An 18,030-nucleotide genomic window follows, 5' to 3' on the forward strand; every position below is an offset into this window, starting at 1 on the left:
TACTCCTCTCTGTCCGTGGAATTCTCTAGGCAAGAATACTTGAGTGGATTGCCATTCCCTTCTCCAAATGTAAAACCAGCTGCTGCTAAGTCACTTCAGTCGTGTCCAACTCTGTGTGACCCCATAGACGGCAGCCCACCAGGCTCCTCTGTGCCTGGGATTCTCCAGGCAAGAGTACTGGATTGGGTTGCCATTTCCTTCTCCAACACTCTCTTGTAGCATTCTGCATTTAAGAAAAAAGGTCATGGGCCAATAACTTCAGGGAGACAAGTCCTGGTTGCTGAATTATCTGATGCCACCTGTGGCCATTCTGAAACTTTGCAAGAGAAAAAAAACCCAAGACTTTCTAAAGGGTATAAAACCTCTCCCTCTTCCTGAGAAGGATAGGGCACAGTTCTTGAGGTGCTAGCCTGCTGTGCTTCCCTTTGGCCTGGCAAAAATAATAAAGCTGCTCTTTCCTATTTCCTCCAAACTCTTTCTCTGTATTTCTTTTTGGCATTAGTGGACAGGGAGCCATGATTTTGGTAACAAGGTCATTAGTTTTGTTTTTGTTCCTCCCATTGGTCCTTTCTTCTTCGTTCTTCCAAACTCTACTTGCTGTTGGTATTTCTGCACATAGATGTTTCTCCCATATAACCACTGTGACTGCAACACAAGTCCAAGATGTCTCTATGTTTAGTGTTTGCTTCACAGGCTTACTCCTAAACTCCTGGGCTGTGGGAGAGGGAGGAGAGGAACATGAGATCCAGTTAGTCTGGCCTCTGTGTGTCACTTCACCCCATGGGATGCAGCTTATGGGTCCAAAAAATCAACGACCCATACTGTTTGCTATAATCCGTGTTTTGCTCTAAGCCACGATAATACCCCAAATAAGATTACAGCATTTTATACTTTCTGCCTTTAAAAACAGTACTCCATTTACTTACTGCGTAGACTGTGTCAAACCGAATGAAATGTAATAGAAACAAAAGGAGGTCAATCCTACAGTGAAAGGAGATGCTCATATCCACCCATGACTTGGTATATGTGGAGGAGTTATGTGGACTATAGGCAGCTCTTGAAACACAAGCAAGGATCTTAGTTGTGGCATGTAGGATCTAGTTCCCTGACCAGGGATCGAACCTGGGCCCCCTGCATCGAGAGGGCCCGTTGGGAGCGTAGAGTCTTAGCCACTGGATGGCCAGGGAAATCCCCTGCATTTTGTCTGCAGTAGGAAAAAAACAAACAAAACCCTGTTACAAATAGTTCCAGAATAGAGTCAGTTGGAGAAAGAATAGTATCAAATGTGTGACAATGCATAAAAAACTGACATACCAGAAAAGCATTTACTTGGAGATACAACTCACATTTTATTCAGTAATCTGCCAAATTATCCTTGAAACCACTAATAATCCCTCAATCACAAAAGAAGCAGTGGGAAAGACCCGGATTTTTGTGCAGAAGTCACTCTCCACCAAAAGCAATTCATAGTCTACCATCTTTCATGGCTGTGGTTTTACTTGGAGCCTCTTTTTTGGGGGGAGCAGGGAGAGGGATCTGTTTCTCACAAATATTAGTTTAAAACAAATAACATGACGTACTGTGTTATGGAAAAAAAACAAGGTCTAGTTCCTAGTGAACCTACAAGCAGGGGGGACTTCAGGAAAGGAACCCTACGATCTCCTAGAGGTGACAGTCAATAACCCTTCTGCCCCAACCAGTTAGTAGTCATAAGAGATAGCCAGGTGAATGAGCGAGGTAGTCATTAGCTGGAGAACCATGAGCTAGGCTCTCTAGAACAGGAATGGCTGAGTGAGTCAGAAAGGGAAGGACACATCTACAGAGTCTGAAGAAAAGTAATTAAGGATAGGAAAGTGTGGAAAAGATACAGGTTTCCCACACTGAAGGAGACCCACAGAAAGATGGGAGTCAAGGGCAGTCCTCTGCTTTTCTCTTGAGACAGGTGTACACTGAACAGGTCCTGCAGTTTTCAGATAAAAATTGGAATGCTGCTGAACCTAGTGCAAAGTGAAATCAGAGTAAACACTGTGTGAGGCAGTGGGACAGGTGTTAAGGTTAAAAAAGCAGCTGTCTCAGTGCGGTCCTGACCTGAAAGTGGCCGTCAGACCCTGCTCACTGCAGAGCGCTGTGTCGGAGGGCCCGAGTGAAAGGAGACACCACTTCGGGCTGGGAGGGAAGAAAAGGCATTCTCCAATCCTTTCTTATGGATTCCTAGCATGTCCCCTGTGTCACTGCTCAGCCCAGCCCATTCCAGGCACTTGTTTGTCTTATCTTTCTCTGTAATGTGAAATGGAAGCCTGAGAGAAGATCCTGCCTCACAGGTGTCTAATAACTGTGGGTGGAATTGATGTGCTGTGTAGGCCTCACTCTATTTTGGACCAAGTGGGTAGAAGAAAATTGGAGGAAAGGAGAGCTGATAAGATGGTGGTGCTAAGGGTAAGGTGTTTTAATCAGAAGGTGTGAGCAAAGGTATCCCAAACTTAGTATGTGGCTTAAAGCAGGTGACAGGGAGAATGTCAGTGCAGCCAAGGACCGCAGGAAGGTCCCTGGGAGCGCTCTGCCAAATACGTTAGTCTGCGTAATTGGAAAGCTAAAATCTTTTCCTACGATCTACTTAACTTTAACTAGAGCTGACGAAGGGATCATGAATAACTCGAGGGCCTTAACTTTCTAGAAAGTAGGAAGATCAAGTAAACATAGCACCCCTCAAAAAAGATGAGGCTGTATATCAAAGTATAGAGAAAGCTTTTGAATATCTTCTTTTCTCCCCCTAGGAACTTTATATGCTATATTTTCTCTCTCTCTTTTTTTTTTTTTAAATTGAAGTATAGTTGGTTAAAAATATTATATTAGTTTCAAGTGTACAATAAAGTGATTCAGTTTTTCTGGATATCTTTTTTAAGTTTGTTTTTGGCGTTTTGGTCTAAAAGCAATCAAGTAATAGAGAGACGCCATCCCGAAAAGGAACGTCTGTAGGAACCACAGCAGCTGGGTCCTGGCGTCTGTGATGCCTTTTGACCTAAAAAGAGAAAAGAGAAAAGTCTATCCACCAGCATCTTTAAGTGTTATGGTTTCACATGAGTCAGTTTTTAAAAATGCGTTACTTCTACCTACTTTCATTGGGTTTATTTTGCACTTTCCTCCCACTTATTAACTTGAATGGTTAGTTCGTTTAATTTTTCTTATGCATGTAGGAGGGTACACCCCTCCCTGAGAAAGTCTGGCTACTGCCTAGGGGATGATATTAAGAAACTATTTCTCACATGATTTGATGAGCATATAGGGTTAAAAAAAATCACTGGGACGGCTTCACAGCAAGTGTTTTGAAGACAGATTAGATATAAACCCTAGCTTGGGCTTCCCTGGTGGCTCAGTGAGGCCAGTGTAGGAGACCCGGGTTCCATCCCTGGGTTGGGAATATTCCCTGGAGAAAGAAATGGCAACCCACTCCAGGATTCTTGCCTGGGAAATCCCCTGGACAGAGGAGCCTGGTGGGCTACCATCTGTGGAGTAGCAAAAAGAGTCGGACACAATTTAGGAACTCAACAACAACAAATCCTAGCTTGGCCAACTACCAGCATGACCTTGGGCAAGTCACTCACTCACTCTCAGTTTCCTCATCTAAAAAAACAGGAAGAATAGTATTTATCTCACCTTGAGATAAGTTACACAAAGTGGTTAGTGAAGGGCTTGGCACATGGAAATAATAAATACTGTTTATACACCCATTCAAACTAAACTGCTTAACACCAAGGTCAAAAGAAAATGGCCCAGTTCAAGTGACTGACTTGCTACAGTTTCATCTGTATATAAATAAGTCTCATATATTTTAAAAAATAGATACAAATACAATATAATTTTCTATACTAACAGATTAAAGGAAAAAATTGTTATGATCATAAAAAATGCAGAAAAAGCATTTGATAAATTTCAACATCCACTTTTAATACAAGTTCTTAGAAAACTTACGACAACAGAACTTTAATCTGATAGAAGATCTATACAATATACAACTCTAGAAAAAACATGAGGCAGAGTGTTGAAAGTTTACAAGGCCAGGATGCCTACTGTTACCACTTTGAGTTGACAGTGAACTGGGTTACTGAGAGGGTAACAGGCAGGAAGGCCAGGGGTCTCCAAACAGAGGAAATAGGCTACAAGTGTCAGACATTTTTTTATCTCTCTCTTAAGTGGCCAGGAAACAAACTACTAGTGTTATATTTTTTTCCCCTTTTCTATACAAATTTAAAAAGGTTTCTCTTAAAATTCTGTGTTGCTATGATGACACCTGGTTCCACCTGAACTTAACTGTTTTCAAACCTTGAGGTAACCAATGCGTTTTTCTGATGGAAATGTTTGTCTTAAGCTATATTAATGAACAATGTATTTACCCTAGACTCTGTCTTTCTTCAAGTCAGTTCTGCTTAAGACTCAGAACTGATAGTTCAGTTGCTCAGTCATGTTGGACTCTTTGTAACCTCATGGACTGCTGCATGCCAGGCCTCCCTGTCGATCACCAACTCCCGGAGTTTATTCAAACTCATGTCCGTTGAGTCAGTGATGCCATCCAACTATCTCATCCTCAGTCATCCCCTTCTCCTCCTGCCTTCAATCTTTCCCAGCATCAGAGTCTTTTCAAATGAGTCAGTTCTTCACATCAGGTGGCCAAAGTATTGAAGTTTCAGCTTCAACATCAGGCCTTCCAGTGTATTCAGGACTGATTTCCTTTAGATGGACTGGTTGGATCTCCTTGCTGTCTAAGGGACTCTCAAAGAGTCTTCTCCAACACCACAATTCAAAAGCATCAAATCTTCAGTGCTCAGCTTTCTTTATAGTCCAACTCTCACATCTATATATGACTACTGGAAAACCATAGTCTTGACTAGACGGACCTTTTTTGGCAAAGTAATGTCTCTGCTTTTTAATATGCTGTCTAGGCTGGTCATACCTTTTCTTCCAAGGAGCAAGCGTCTTTTATCATTATTTTTTTTTTTGCGTCTTTTAATTTCATGGCTGCAATCACCATCTGCAGTGATTTTGGAGCCCCCCAAAATAAAGTCTGTCACTGTTTCCACTGGTTCCCCATCTATTTGCCATGAAGTGATGGGACCAGATGAAAAAGCTGGCTTAAAACTCAACATTCAGAAACATTCAGAAAACTAAGATCATGGCATCTGGTTCCATAACCGATAAGGGCTCAACAAACCTATATGTTTTACTCATACACTGTTCTCCTAATCTATGTTAATGAAACTACATATTTAGTTGGAAACCTGTCTTTTCAAGATTCATGTCAATCGGTTTATGGCCTGGGATGACTCACCTGGTGCCAATGTTATCTCAAAATGCATGTTGTGGGTGAGGGGCTTTGGTGCCACTCTGAGTTTTGAGACATCTCCTTTCTCTAATTAACAGCTTGCTAATAGGTATATGGGCTTCCCTGGTGGCTCAGAGGTCAAAGCATCTGCCTCCAATGCGGGAGACCTGGGTTTGATCCCTGGCTTGGGAAGCCCCTGGAGAAGGAAATGGTAACCAACTCCAGTATTCTTGCCTGGAGAATCCCATGGATGGAGGAGCCTGGTAGGCTACAGTCCACGGGTTCGTAAAGAGTCGAACCCGACTGAGCGACTTCACTTTCACTTTCAATAGGTATATAACTTACTGCTAAAGGCTAGCAGTAGCCTTTCTGCCTCCTTCTGATGTCTGTATCAGAAGCTTTCTCTATCTCTTTTATACTTTAACAAAACTTTATTACACAAAAATAAAGCCTCTGAGCAATCAAACCTTATCACTGGCCCCAGACTGAATTCTCTCCTCTGGAAACTGAGAATCCCAGCATCTCTTCACTACTCAGCAACAACCTTTCATTACTAGCTAGTGCAATGAAGAAAATTTAAATAAAAGGTATATGGAGTTGAAAGGAAGAAATAAAACTGGGTACCTAGAAAATGTAAAGGAATCTTTTAAATCATTAATGTTGAACAATTAGAACTCAAAAATGAATTTACCAAGATCACTGGGTGTGAGGTCAGTAGATAAGCATCAACTATATTCATAGATTCTACCACCAAACAATAAAAAGGTGAAATATATATCACAGTGGGTCAGGACATACAAGAAATTCATTCACACAGAATTATTTATAATAGTTTAGAAAAGCTAGAGGTTTAAAAGTCCATCAGAAGGAAGATTTGTTAAATACATTAGGACACATCTATATATTATGTACTAATGAAATGAATGAGTTCAATTTACAGGTATAGACATGGGAAAATAGGCATATACGACAATAGAAAAAATTATAGAAGTTTGTGTCTATTATGTATATATATATGGCAGCTATAAAGTCAAACATCTAGTCCAATCTTATGTCTAGTTAAATAGAATTCATCAATTCCTTTCTGTTGCTGGACAGTGGAATTTGGGGTCGAGGGCTACAAATGTTCTGCATGTTTTCATGATTCTTTTTTTTTTTAATTGGAGAAAAACTGCTTTATTCTGCCTTACAACACATTTAGTGATTTTTTCATTTAAATGTATTCATTCATTCATAAAAGGAATATTCATTCTGATTTACAGTGACCAATGATATACTGCAACATGTTAGTCCATAAATGATTTCAGGAACATGAGAACAGTGCCCTAACCTCTCAGTGCCTGTTCTCCTGCTTCCTCTCAGAGAACTGGAGAGCTGGATGTTCAATTCGAGTCTTTTCGTTTTCATTAGAGGCTTCATATGCCAATTGCAAAATAGGTGTCATGTACTCCAACACTCTAATTTGGAGGGCTGGACTGCACACCTCCAAGCTGAGCTCTCATTGAGAAGTGAAGAGGATTTCAGAAAGAGGTACTGGTGCTGTGGCATCTCCTATCACAAGTCACCCTGAAAAGCAGCTTCAAAAGAACCATTCAAAGAGCCTGACAAGAGTCCCCTGTGATTTGGGGGAGGGTTAACATCTGACTCACAAGTTTAAATACCAGTAGAGCTGCCTGATAGGATACATGGCTGCGCAGGAAACGGCACACACCTGCAGATTTATCCCAATGGAGGGATAAGAAAGCTGTCACTGTGAGCCTTACAGGTCTTATGGAAGGGCACTGGTATGCATGGGCTTAAAAGCGACCCTGCCCCAGAGGCCTAACTAAAGGGCAGAAGAAACCTAAATAAGAGGAAAATATCATCAACCCTAAGGGGAAACTGTGAAGTGTTAAGTGACATGCTGACTAAGGTTGAAGGAACCATCAAGGGAACTGTGGAAGGGAGATCCCTGGTGATGGGTGGTTTCTCAAAAATCCACCAGGGACCCTTTGGAGAGAAAAAATCAACAATGGGTATGCAACTTCCACATCATCCAGTTGCCTGATCACAAGGCAGATCATACCCTGCTTCCTTTACATATACTTCCGGCACCCCAAGGGGCCATAAACAACTACTGCTAGTGAGCAGGGAACAAAGTTAGAATGAGAGTGAAGACGTCAATTACACCGTCTTCCCCATGGCGGCCTGCTGAGCCTTGGCTGAAGAACATTTGTACTGAATTTGATAAAAAGTTCATAGTTTTAATAACTTTAAAACTTGACTTGAAAATATCAGATAGTGACTGAACAATCTATGGACCTGCTTTAGATTTTATCCAGGGCTACGGTGGGAGGCAGACAATAATCCATGGGGGATTGGAGAGAGGTTAAAAAAATAAAGCTGCTTTATGCTCCTCCCCCAGAAAGTCCAGCTTGTTTAGTAAAACAGAAGGTGGAGTAACATGTATTTAAGTCAGTTAGCAGTTGTCTGGCATCGTGTGCACCCAAGAAGTATTAATTATTTTTATTATTAAAACATAATAAAGTATCTTATTTTCCACTTTTAGAAGTAATACCACAAAAACAGAGGTGGTAATTAATCTTGAGCCAAAGAAAAAAACTCAAAGTAATCTGGCATTACTATAACCATTTACTTTCTGTGTATGCTTACATAAAGTCTAAATGTAGAGAAAAGCTTTTTCTAGTTTTCTCACATTTATTATTTACACTGGCATTTGCTGAGGAGGGCCTAGTCACAGGACTTTTAGCTTTCATTGCACCCCAGAATCATCTATAGAACTTGAAAAAAAATAACACATTCCTATGCCTGAAGCAAGGCCTACCAGATTAGGATCTCTGGGTCCGGAAACCAAAGAGGTGAATTTTAAGAAAGCTCCTCAGGTGATTCAGTTGCAAAACTAGGGGTTGAGAGTCATTGGGCTAGGTCAATACAGCTCTTTTTCAAAATAGAAGGCAGCCTCCTACTCTTTCCTTCTAGTTGGGGCTACAGGGAGATTTTAGAAAAAAAGAAAAAAAATTATCTAAATTAAATGACTAAATAATTGACTCATTAATACAAATGAAATGAATTCATTCATTAACTATTTACTGAGTACTGTCTCTGAGAACTGAGTGAAGCTCAGTATTACGTGTGGGACTTCAACTCTATCCTGAGAGTGTTCTCAGCCTACAAGCGCATGAATTATTGAAATGTAGCTACTTTTAACTTATGTTAGATACCAAGAGAAAAGCAACAAAGAGCTATTAAAACACTTACTTGCACAATACAATGGCAAACAGGGACTCTCCTACGTGAATCATCCAGGAAAGCCAATACCTGAAACAAAAGTCAGCCTAGTTTAAGGTGATGGTCCTCTGCTCATGAGATCTAACAGAAAAACCTCCAAAACAAAGGTGCTTTAATATGAACGAGCACCACTTTTAGAAGGCAACCATGGGCCTTCCAGGGAGACGGGAGCTGTGGGGACCACATTCCATTTCTGGAGCTTTACTTACCCACCATGCACGAGGGTGTGATGATGCTTCAGTAAGTACTGAGTGAAGGGGCCCAGGGGTCCCAGACTCTGATAAGGAATACTCTCAGGCCAGAAGACCATCCACTGAAAGAGAACCAGAGTGCTTTTAGATCACTTAAATGTATTTTTAACCAAGGCTATGAAATAATCCTGATTCTTCAAGAACAAATAACAGACCAAAGTAACTCTGAACCAAGCCATATGGGCTTCAATTCTTGAATTCTATTTTTAAAAAGCCATTCCAGTGGAAGGTTTCTGCCAAGGAAACTATGTGGTTATCAGACTTAGTGCCCAGATTAGCTGACTTCTGTTCTTACTGAATTCCACAATGTAGTAGTCTGCAACGCACTGTTTTGGGTATCTTCTTGCGGCTCAGCTGGTAAAGAATCTGCCTGCAATGCAGGAGACCTGGGTTCAATTCCTGGTTTGGGAAGATCCCCTGGAGAAGGGAAAGGCTACCCTCTCCAGTATTCTGGCCTGGAGAATTCCACAGACTGTGTATAGTCCATGGGGTCGCAAAGACTCGGACACGACTGAGCGACTTTCACTTTCACTGTATTCTTTAAATGAATTCTGTCTCTCAAAAAAAAGTTCCTGCTCCTCTCAGTAGAGATTGTCTTCTTGATTTTACATCTATGTCATAATATGCACATCCTCTCTATCCCTTCTTACCACTTAAATTCTACCCAACCTTTAGGTTTATCCCCATTTTCCAAGCAATTCCAACTGCCTCAAACATTCTGCTTTGGAAGCCCTATCTTGACTTGGCAGGCCTAGAACTGTCAACTTGGTCTCTTTCTCCTCTAGTTGTACTCAGACTTGAATAAGTCCTACTAACCTTGGAGACGCAAAGGCAGGAACATTTCCAAGCGAAAACCTGACTAGCCCACCGAACTTCCGCTTACGCCAATTACCTAGGCAACCGCCAGACGCGCAAGCGCAAGACCTCCCTCCTTCCCCCTCCCCAGTGCCCCTCGCTCTACGGGAGCCTGGCGGGCCAAAACAAAAGCGCCGCGCAGTACTACACCTTACCCCGAAATATCCCAGCACCAGGACTGTGACCAGCGACGGCAGGGGTCTGGCTACACGGAAGTAGGAGGCAGCAGCCCCGCCAGCCTCCGACTTCGCCACCATTTTGAAAGATCTAGTCACCTAGTCATGGGGTAGGGAGGGAAAGCGTGGGCAGCTGATTTCTCAAGATCTCAACACAGGCGAAATGCGCAGACAGACGAGTGCGCCTGCGTTTCTTTCCCGGGTCTAGTCCCCTGGCTCAGAGCTCGCGAGAGCCGCGAATGCGCCTGCCGCCTCTCCACGGCTCCAGGTGGGATCTTGCAGCTCCAGGCAGCACTCCAGCCCCTCACCTAGCCTTCCTCGGGCCCACTGTCCTTACTGTGTAATAGCCAAAAGAGAGGATGATGACAGTAACCCAGAACAGACTGCTCCTCTGGAAGTAGGTCTCATCTTCTCTCGCGTTCCCCATCGCTGCAGCACACATCCTGAGATGCCCGGCAGGCCACCCGCAGTGCGCGGGGAGATAAAGACAAGGCTGGGGCGGGGCCGCGGCAAAAGCTCCTCCCTTCTCTCCCCTAGAGGAGAAGAGTCTGTGGGCTTGAAACTTGGAAAGAGTCCGCACCCACTCTGGCCTGGTGGGCTGGTCATCATCTTGCAGGAGAGACCCCCCCCCCCCCAACTTCTCTGAGTTTGTGGAGCTTAAGATAATGGTGTTGGAATAGATGGTGCGTTATGCTTCCGATAATTATGGGTCTAGTTTTTTTTTTCTTTCAACTTTTTATTTTGTATTGGGGTATATATAGCTGAGCAACAATGTTGTGATACTTTCGGGTGTTCTCTAAGTCTGTGAATCTCATTCTGTTTTGTAAGTAAGTTCGTGTGTATCATTTCTTTTTAGATTCCACATATAAGTGATGTACAGTGATATTTTTCCCTCTCTGACTTACTTCACTCAGTATGACACTCTGTAAGTCTGTCCATGTTGCTGCAAATGGCATTATTTCATTCTTTTTAATGACTGACATCCCACTGTATATATGTACATCTTCATCCTTCCTCTCTAGATGGACATTTAGATTGCTTCCATGTCTTGGCTATTGTAAATGGTGCTGCAGGGAATATTGGGGTGCGTGTATCCTTTTGGATCATGTTTTCCTCCAGATACATTCCGGAGTGGGATTGAATCATATGGTAGTTCTGCTGCTGCTGCTGCTGCTGCTGCTGCTAAGTTGCTTCAGTCGTGTCTGACTCTCTGCGACCCCACAGATGGCAGCCCACCAGGCTCCCCCATCCCTGGGATTCTCCAGGCAAGAACACTGGAGTGGGTTGCCATTTCCTTCTCCATGGTAGCACTAGTTGTAGATTTTTTTAAGGAACCTACATACTGTTCTTCATAGTGGCTGTACCAGTTTACATCCCCTCCAACAGTGTGGGAGGATTCCCTTCTCTCCACACCCTTACCAGCATTTATTGTTTGTGGATTATTGATGATTGCCTTTCTGCCTGGTGTGAGGTGATATTTCATTGTAGTTTTGATTGCATTTCTCTGATGATTAGGCATGTTGAACATTTTTTCATGTGCCTCTTGGCCAACTGTATCTCCTCTTTGGAGAAATGTCTATTTAGGTCTTCTAGAAATGTCTTTAGGTCTTCCACTAGTTAATTGGGTTTGTTTTGATGCTGTAAACCATCATGAGCTGTTTGTAAATTTGGAGACTAATCCCCTGTTGGTCACATCATTTGCACATATTTTCTCCCAATCTGTAGGTTGTCTTTTCATTTTGTTTATTGTTTCCTTTGTTATGCAGAAGTTTTTCAGTAGGTCGCATTTGTTTATTTTTGTTTTTATTTCCATTATTCCAAGAGATGGATTGAGAAAGATATTGCTGCAATTTGTGTCAGAGTGTTGTGCCTGTTTTCCTCTAGAAGTTTTATAGTGTCTGGTCTCACATTTAGGTCTTTAATCTATTTTGAGCTTATTTTTGTGTATGGTGTTCAAGAATGATGTAATTTTTTTTTTTAAATATATAACTGTCCAGTTTTCTCAGCACCATTTGTTGAAAAGACTGTCTTTCCAACGTTGTGTGGTCTTGCCTCTTTTGTTACCATAAGTGCATGGGTTTATTTCTGGGCTATGTATTCTGTTCACTGTGGGGCTAATTTTTGAACTTAAGCTCTACTGTGCTCTGTGGGAAATGTAGGAAGTTAATAATAAATAAAAACCACAATTAAATAGACTTGGGATACTGATAGGGGGCACTCTCACACCTTGTGAGGCTAGCAGAGGCTGATAGGAAGACCAATCTTCTTTCCTGGCAAGGACTCAGCCAAAGAAAACCCATGGATTCTGTTTTCTACAGCCTTCCCAATGTCCTTTTCTTCTTAAAAGTGTTCTTCCCTTTGGTGGGGCGGCGGGAGCTTGTGTTGTTGTTCACATGATTGCAGACCCCAAATTGTAATTCTCTGCTGATCCTGCAATAAATCTATCTTTCCTGGAGAAATATATGGCAGTCTAAGTTGTTTTAGGTCAACAGAAATAATGCCCTTCCTCTTCATTACTAAAGATGTATGGATCCATATGGCACAGCACTTATGAGCAATGTTGGTGGACAGATAGAAAGTGAAAGTGAATAAGTAGCTTAGTTGAGTTCAACTCTTTGCAACACCATGGCCTATACAGTTCATGGAATTCTCCAGGCCAGAATCCTGGAGTGGGTAGCTGTTCCCTAGAATCCTGGAGTGGATAGCTGTTTCCTTCTCCAGGGCATCTTCCCAAGCCAGGGATCTAACCCAGGTCTCCTGCATTGCAGGCGGATACTTTACCAGCTGAGTCACCAGGGAAACTGAGTTTAAGTCCTGGTTCTGCCATTATCATTTTGTGCAAGCTTGTTGTTTTTCAGTCACTAAGTTGTGTACAACTCTTTGTGACCCCATGGACTGTGAGGAAGGAGGAAACAGACAGAACAGGCTCCATCTTGAAAGCAGGACTCCATCTTGGACTGGACTGTGAACTTTGAGCTATATGCCCAGATCTATGGAAATGGCATACCAACTGGGAAACCAGACCTCCACCCCCTCAGCCAATGGAACAGCCCCAGGGCTCATACCTAGGCTCACTGTTGCCTAGAAGAATACCCTAATTATCTGTGTAACCAAATAGAATCATAAATTCTATTATGCTTATTGGGCTAGGACCACAGGCCTATTGATAATTGTCCACTGTTAACTACCTAGGCTTAAGGCTTATGAATCACAGGTTAACTTTGATTGTATCTTTCTTTTTCTTTGTTGAGGCTAGTTTCAGGGAATGTGGGGAGGTGGGTTTGGGCATGTACACTTAGGGTATATAAGGTTTTCACAATAACAAGGTCCTGGGCTAAGAGGAGACTCTGCCTTGGGCCTGCTGGTGTAATAAACCACTTCACTATCTGCGTTGTCCTTCTGAGTGAGTTTGTTTCCTGAAATGCGTGGCTACAGCAGAAGCACGCCAGGCTTCCCTGTCCTTCAGTATCTCCTGCAGTTTGCTCAAACTCATGTCCATTGAGGTGGTGATGCCATCCAACCATTTCATCCTCTGTTGCCCCCTTCTCCTTCTGCCCTCAGTCATTCTTAGCATCAGGGTCTTTTCCAAGCTGAGACTATTATCTAACCCATTTGTGCCTTAGTTTCTTTGTCTGTAAAGTAGGGATATATTGGTTCCTACCTCAGAGATGTGGATGAATTAAATGTCAGAACTTGTAATAAAAGCACTGTAAAACAAAGAATGTTGCCCATCATCCAGCTGTACAAGGATCAAGTCATTAGTCACAGCAGTTGCTGACCTAAAAGGAATTGAGGATGAAGAACAGGATGATCCACTTAGTGCTTTGAGGAAACAGGCAAAACAAGCCATTAGATAATTAGATATATTTCAGGGAAAAAGCCTTTGACTGTGTGGATCACAATAAACTGTGGAAAACCCTGAAAGAGATGGGAATACCAGACCACCTGACCTGCCTCTTGAGAAACCTGTATGCAGGCCAGGAAGCAACAGTTAGAACTGGACATAGAACAACAGACTTGTTCCAAATAGGAAAAGGAGTACATCAAGGCTGTATATTGTCACCCTGCTTATTTAACTTATATGCAGAGTACATCATGAGAAACGCTGGGCTGGAGGAAGCACAAGCTGGAATCAAGATGCTGGGAGAAATATCAGTAACTTCAGATATGCAGATATGACACCACAGTCATGGCAGAAAGTGAAGAGCAACTAAAAAGCCTCTTGATGAAAGTGAAAGAGGAGAGTGAAAAAGTTGGCTTAAAACTGAACATTCAGAAAACTAAGATCATGGCATCTGGTCCCATCACTTCATGGCAAATAGATGGGGAAACAGTGGAAACAGAGGCTGACTTTATTTTTCTGGGCTCCAAAATCACTGCAGATGGTGATTGCAGCCATGAAATTAAAAGACGCTTACCCCATGGAAGGAAAGTTATGACCAACCTAGACAGCATATTAAAAAGCAGAGACATTACTTTGTCAACAAAGGTCCGTCTAGTCAAGGCTATGGTTTTTCCAGTGGTCATGTATGGAGATGAGAGTTGGACTGTAAAGAAAGCTGAGTGTCGAAGAATTGATCCTTTTGAACTGTGGTATTGGAGAAGACTCCTGAGAGTCCCTTGGACTGCAAGGAGATCCAACCAGTCCATCCTAAAGGAGATCAGTCCTGAGTGTTCATTGGAAGGACTGATGTTGAAGCTGAAACTCCAATACTTTGGCCACCTGATGCGAAGAGCTGACTCATTTGAAAAGACCCTGATGCTGGGAAAGGTTGAGGGCAGGAGAAGGGGATGACAGAGGATGAGATGGTTGGATGGCATCACTGACTCAATGGACATGAGTTTGGGTGGACTCCGGGAGTTGGTGATGGACAGGGAGACTTGGCATGCTGCGGTTCATGGGGTCACAAAGTGTTGGACACGACTGAGCGACTGAACTGAACAGGAAAAAGAATTTATAAATTCGAATTCTTGCATCTTCACATACTTAAAAAAACACTATAATCATTAACTGAGATATCTGTTCCTCGTGACTATCAGTAACCTTCTACTGGGATGTATGCTTGATTGCACGTAGTCTTTAGCCAAAATCATGTATGCTGGCCTCTCCCCCAACCTCCTCAGAGCTATCTGGAAGGCTGTCTCTTGGACTATAGTCCTCAGTAAAACACTAAATAAACTCAACTCATGGCTCTTACATTGTGCATCTTTGAGTCAACAGCAGTCACAAATGTGTCTGGCCCATAGTACTTTATGGGCTTCCCAGGTGGTGCACTGGTAAAGAATTCACCTGCCAATGCAGGAGATGCAAGAGACGTGAGTCTGATCCCTGGGTCCTGGATTCAGGATTCTCTGGAGCACGAAATGGCAAAACACTCCAGAATCCTTGCCTTGAAAATTCCAAGGATAGAGGAGCCTGGTGGGCTATAGTCCATGGGGTTGCACAGAGTCGGATATGGCTGAGCAGACACATGCAGTGTTTTATGAGTTACTGGTATTACTGACCCTTCAGCAGGTGTGCCAGGCCCTTGTGCTAAGTGCTGTGTCATCAATGTGAAGTGACAGACATATCAAACCAAGGTGTATTCCGCTTAGACTCAGGAGAGAAAGATGGTTTCACTTGGGCTTTAAAAGCTATTGTGGGGGCTTCCCTGGTGACTCAGTGGTAAAGAATATGCCTGCCAATTCATGCAATGTATTTTAAAGACAAGGAGTCCACTATTATCCACAGAATCAATCCTCACCAAGACTTTCCTATTTACATTAATAATATCATTCTTCCTGCAGACACCCAGACTCTTCCATTTGGCTGCCTTCATATCTAGTCACCTGTCAAGAGTTCTGTTGGTTTAGTAACATGATCCTTCTGGACTAAACTGAAGCTGAGTCCTTCTTCTAAAACCAAGTTTCTTTACTGAATTTATGATTTTTTAAAAATTTTAAATGTTTATTGAAATATAGTTAATGTACAGTGTTGTATTAGTTTCAAGTGTATATCTATCTGAATATATATTATATATATACATAGATAATATATATTCTTTCTTATATTCCTTTCATTACAGGTTATTACAAGACACTGAATTTATGATTAATTTCTCTATCCAAAACTCTATTCTCTTTCTTGTCTCTTCTGACCTCAATGCTGAGGTAATTGAACACTAACCAAAAAGAGTCAGGTGACTAAAATTGCTGTTGTAGATTTCACCATTAACATACAAACTCAGGTTTTTTCTTCAGGATAAGATGAGATAACAGACTCTGGAGTCAATGGACCACTTGGCCAGAGAATCATAAGCCAGAGATATCCTGACTCCCAAAACTATGATTAAGAACTATCAAAAAATGATGATTAATCCCACCGTCTTTGTTCTTCCTCTTAAAAAAATCCCTCTCAAAGACCAATTGGAGTGGGTCTGAGTCTTGTCCCCCCTTCTGTTGCTTGACATCCTGCAATAAATCCTGACTTTGATGCAAACACCTGCTGCCAGAATTTGGTTTTCTCTGCTACAGGCACGTGAGGCCTTGCTAGTTACAAAACCGTGGTTTTATTTTTACCACCTCCCCGGGTCATTCCAAGTGAGGTATATTCTACCACTTCAATAATCTCTTTCTCAAATTTGACCTATAAATGACAGAATAATCTTCCACAAGTACAGTTCTAAACCTTTACCTTACCAAAACTTTTCAAGAATTCCCTAATTTTAAACTGTTGTTGTTTTTCAATACTTCTCCTCAGGTGTTAAATCTGCAGCGAGGAAGTTATCAGAAAAACAACTCATGTTGGAATAGATGTTATTGAAGAGGAAAAATGGCTTGGGTCAAAGGACTTTTGGAAGCCAGATTTCATATCTTCCACCATTTTTCTCTGAGCCCAGCAAATTACTTAGTATTCCTGTGACTCCTCTTATTATGGAAGGTAAGAGTAGGACAGACAGGACCAAAGGATCTTACCATTAACCCGTTATGCACACATAAGGAATCCAGAAGAAACTACCCAGAAGATCTTACTCAGACATGAGTAAGAAACCCACAGTCAACTGAAGACGTCAACTGGAGATTCAGAAGGATGTCAACTGGAGATTCTCCTCTATATAACTCACCCACTCCCCATGTGATAGAAGTAGCTAATTTATCCTCCAGGTATCCTATATCATCATCCGCTCTGGACTGAGAGAGAAATCTCTCAACCCTTTACATTTTATCTTTTTCTCTCCCCTTTGGGTGGATTAATGACCTAAACCTTGAAAACAGTAAAGACAATGTGGGAGAAGAATTTTACAATCTTAGAGAATGGGGAAAAGGACTTCCTAGTATGATATTAAAGTTATACACAATAGAGAGAAAGATAAAAAAATTTAACTGCATCTCAATTTAAAGTTTTGTTCTTAAAAAAAAAACACTTTTTTTTTGTTTCATTTATTTTTATTAGTTGGAGGCTAATTACTTTACAATACTGTAGTGGTTTTTTTCATACATTGACTTGAATCAGCCATGGATTTACATGTATTCCCCATCCCGATACCCCTCCCACAAACTTCGTTCTTAAGAAAGGCACAATAAATAAAGTTGAAAGACCTGGAAGAAGGAATTCTTCAATATGTATAATAGACAAATGAATAAAAGATAAGAAATGGAAATTCTTCAAAAGGAAACTTGAATGTCCAGGGAATATTAAAAAAATTTCATCTTAATTACAATTTGGGAGGTGCAATATAAACCAAAAATAAGGTACTTCCTTCCACTCCCCTATTATATTGGCCTACTACTACTAGGTGTTACATGCTAGCAAAGTAGTGCTCAAAATCCTTCAAGCTAGTCTTCAGCAGCATGTGAACCAAGAACTTTCAGATGTACAAGCTAGATTTAGAAAAGGCAGAGGAACCAGAGGTCAAATTGTCAACATCCGTTGGATCATAGAAAAAGCAAGGGAATTCCATAAAAACATCTGCTTCATTGACTATGTTAAAGCCTTTGACTATATAGATTACAACACACTGTGGAAAATTCTTCAAGAGATGGGAATACCAGACCACCTTATCTGCCTCTTGAGAAACCTATATGCAGGTCAAGAAGCAATAGTTAGAACTGGACATGGAACAAAGGACTGGTTCAAGACTGGGAAAGGAGTACGTCAGGGCTG

The 18,030-nt window shown here is 41.8% G+C and overlaps 1 protein-coding gene across 3 annotated transcripts; it reads right to left on the reverse strand.

Annotated features, from left to right (window-relative positions):
• Window positions 1-1,330: 1,330 nt before the first annotated feature.
• On the reverse strand, window positions 1,331-10,382 carry TMEM254 (transmembrane protein 254). 3 transcript variants are annotated; one of them, XM_065922714.1, is made up of 4 exons: window positions 10,261-10,382; window positions 8,815-8,918; window positions 8,576-8,635; window positions 1,331-3,019 (listed from the first exon to the last, which is right to left on the reverse strand). In XM_065922714.1, exons 1-4 carry the CDS (start codon window positions 10,327-10,329, stop codon window positions 2,899-2,901), a joined length of 354 nt encoding a protein of 117 aa, XP_065778786.1. In that variant the 5' UTR covers window positions 10,330-10,382; the 3' UTR covers window positions 1,331-2,898. The 3 variants fall into 3 exon arrangements, with proteins under 3 accessions (XP_065778786.1, XP_065778784.1, XP_065778785.1); XM_065922712.1 differs by having other exon boundaries at window positions 10,225-10,355; XM_065922713.1 differs by lacking the exon at window positions 10,261-10,382 and adding an exon at window positions 9,867-10,202.
• Between the last annotated feature and the right edge of the window lie 7,648 nt (window positions 10,383-18,030).

The sequence above is a fragment of the Muntiacus reevesi genome, chromosome 2, assembly GCF_963930625.1.
Source record: "Muntiacus reevesi chromosome 2, mMunRee1.1, whole genome shotgun sequence".
In the NCBI taxonomy this organism is placed as follows: Eukaryota; Metazoa; Chordata; class Mammalia; order Artiodactyla; family Cervidae; genus Muntiacus; species Muntiacus reevesi.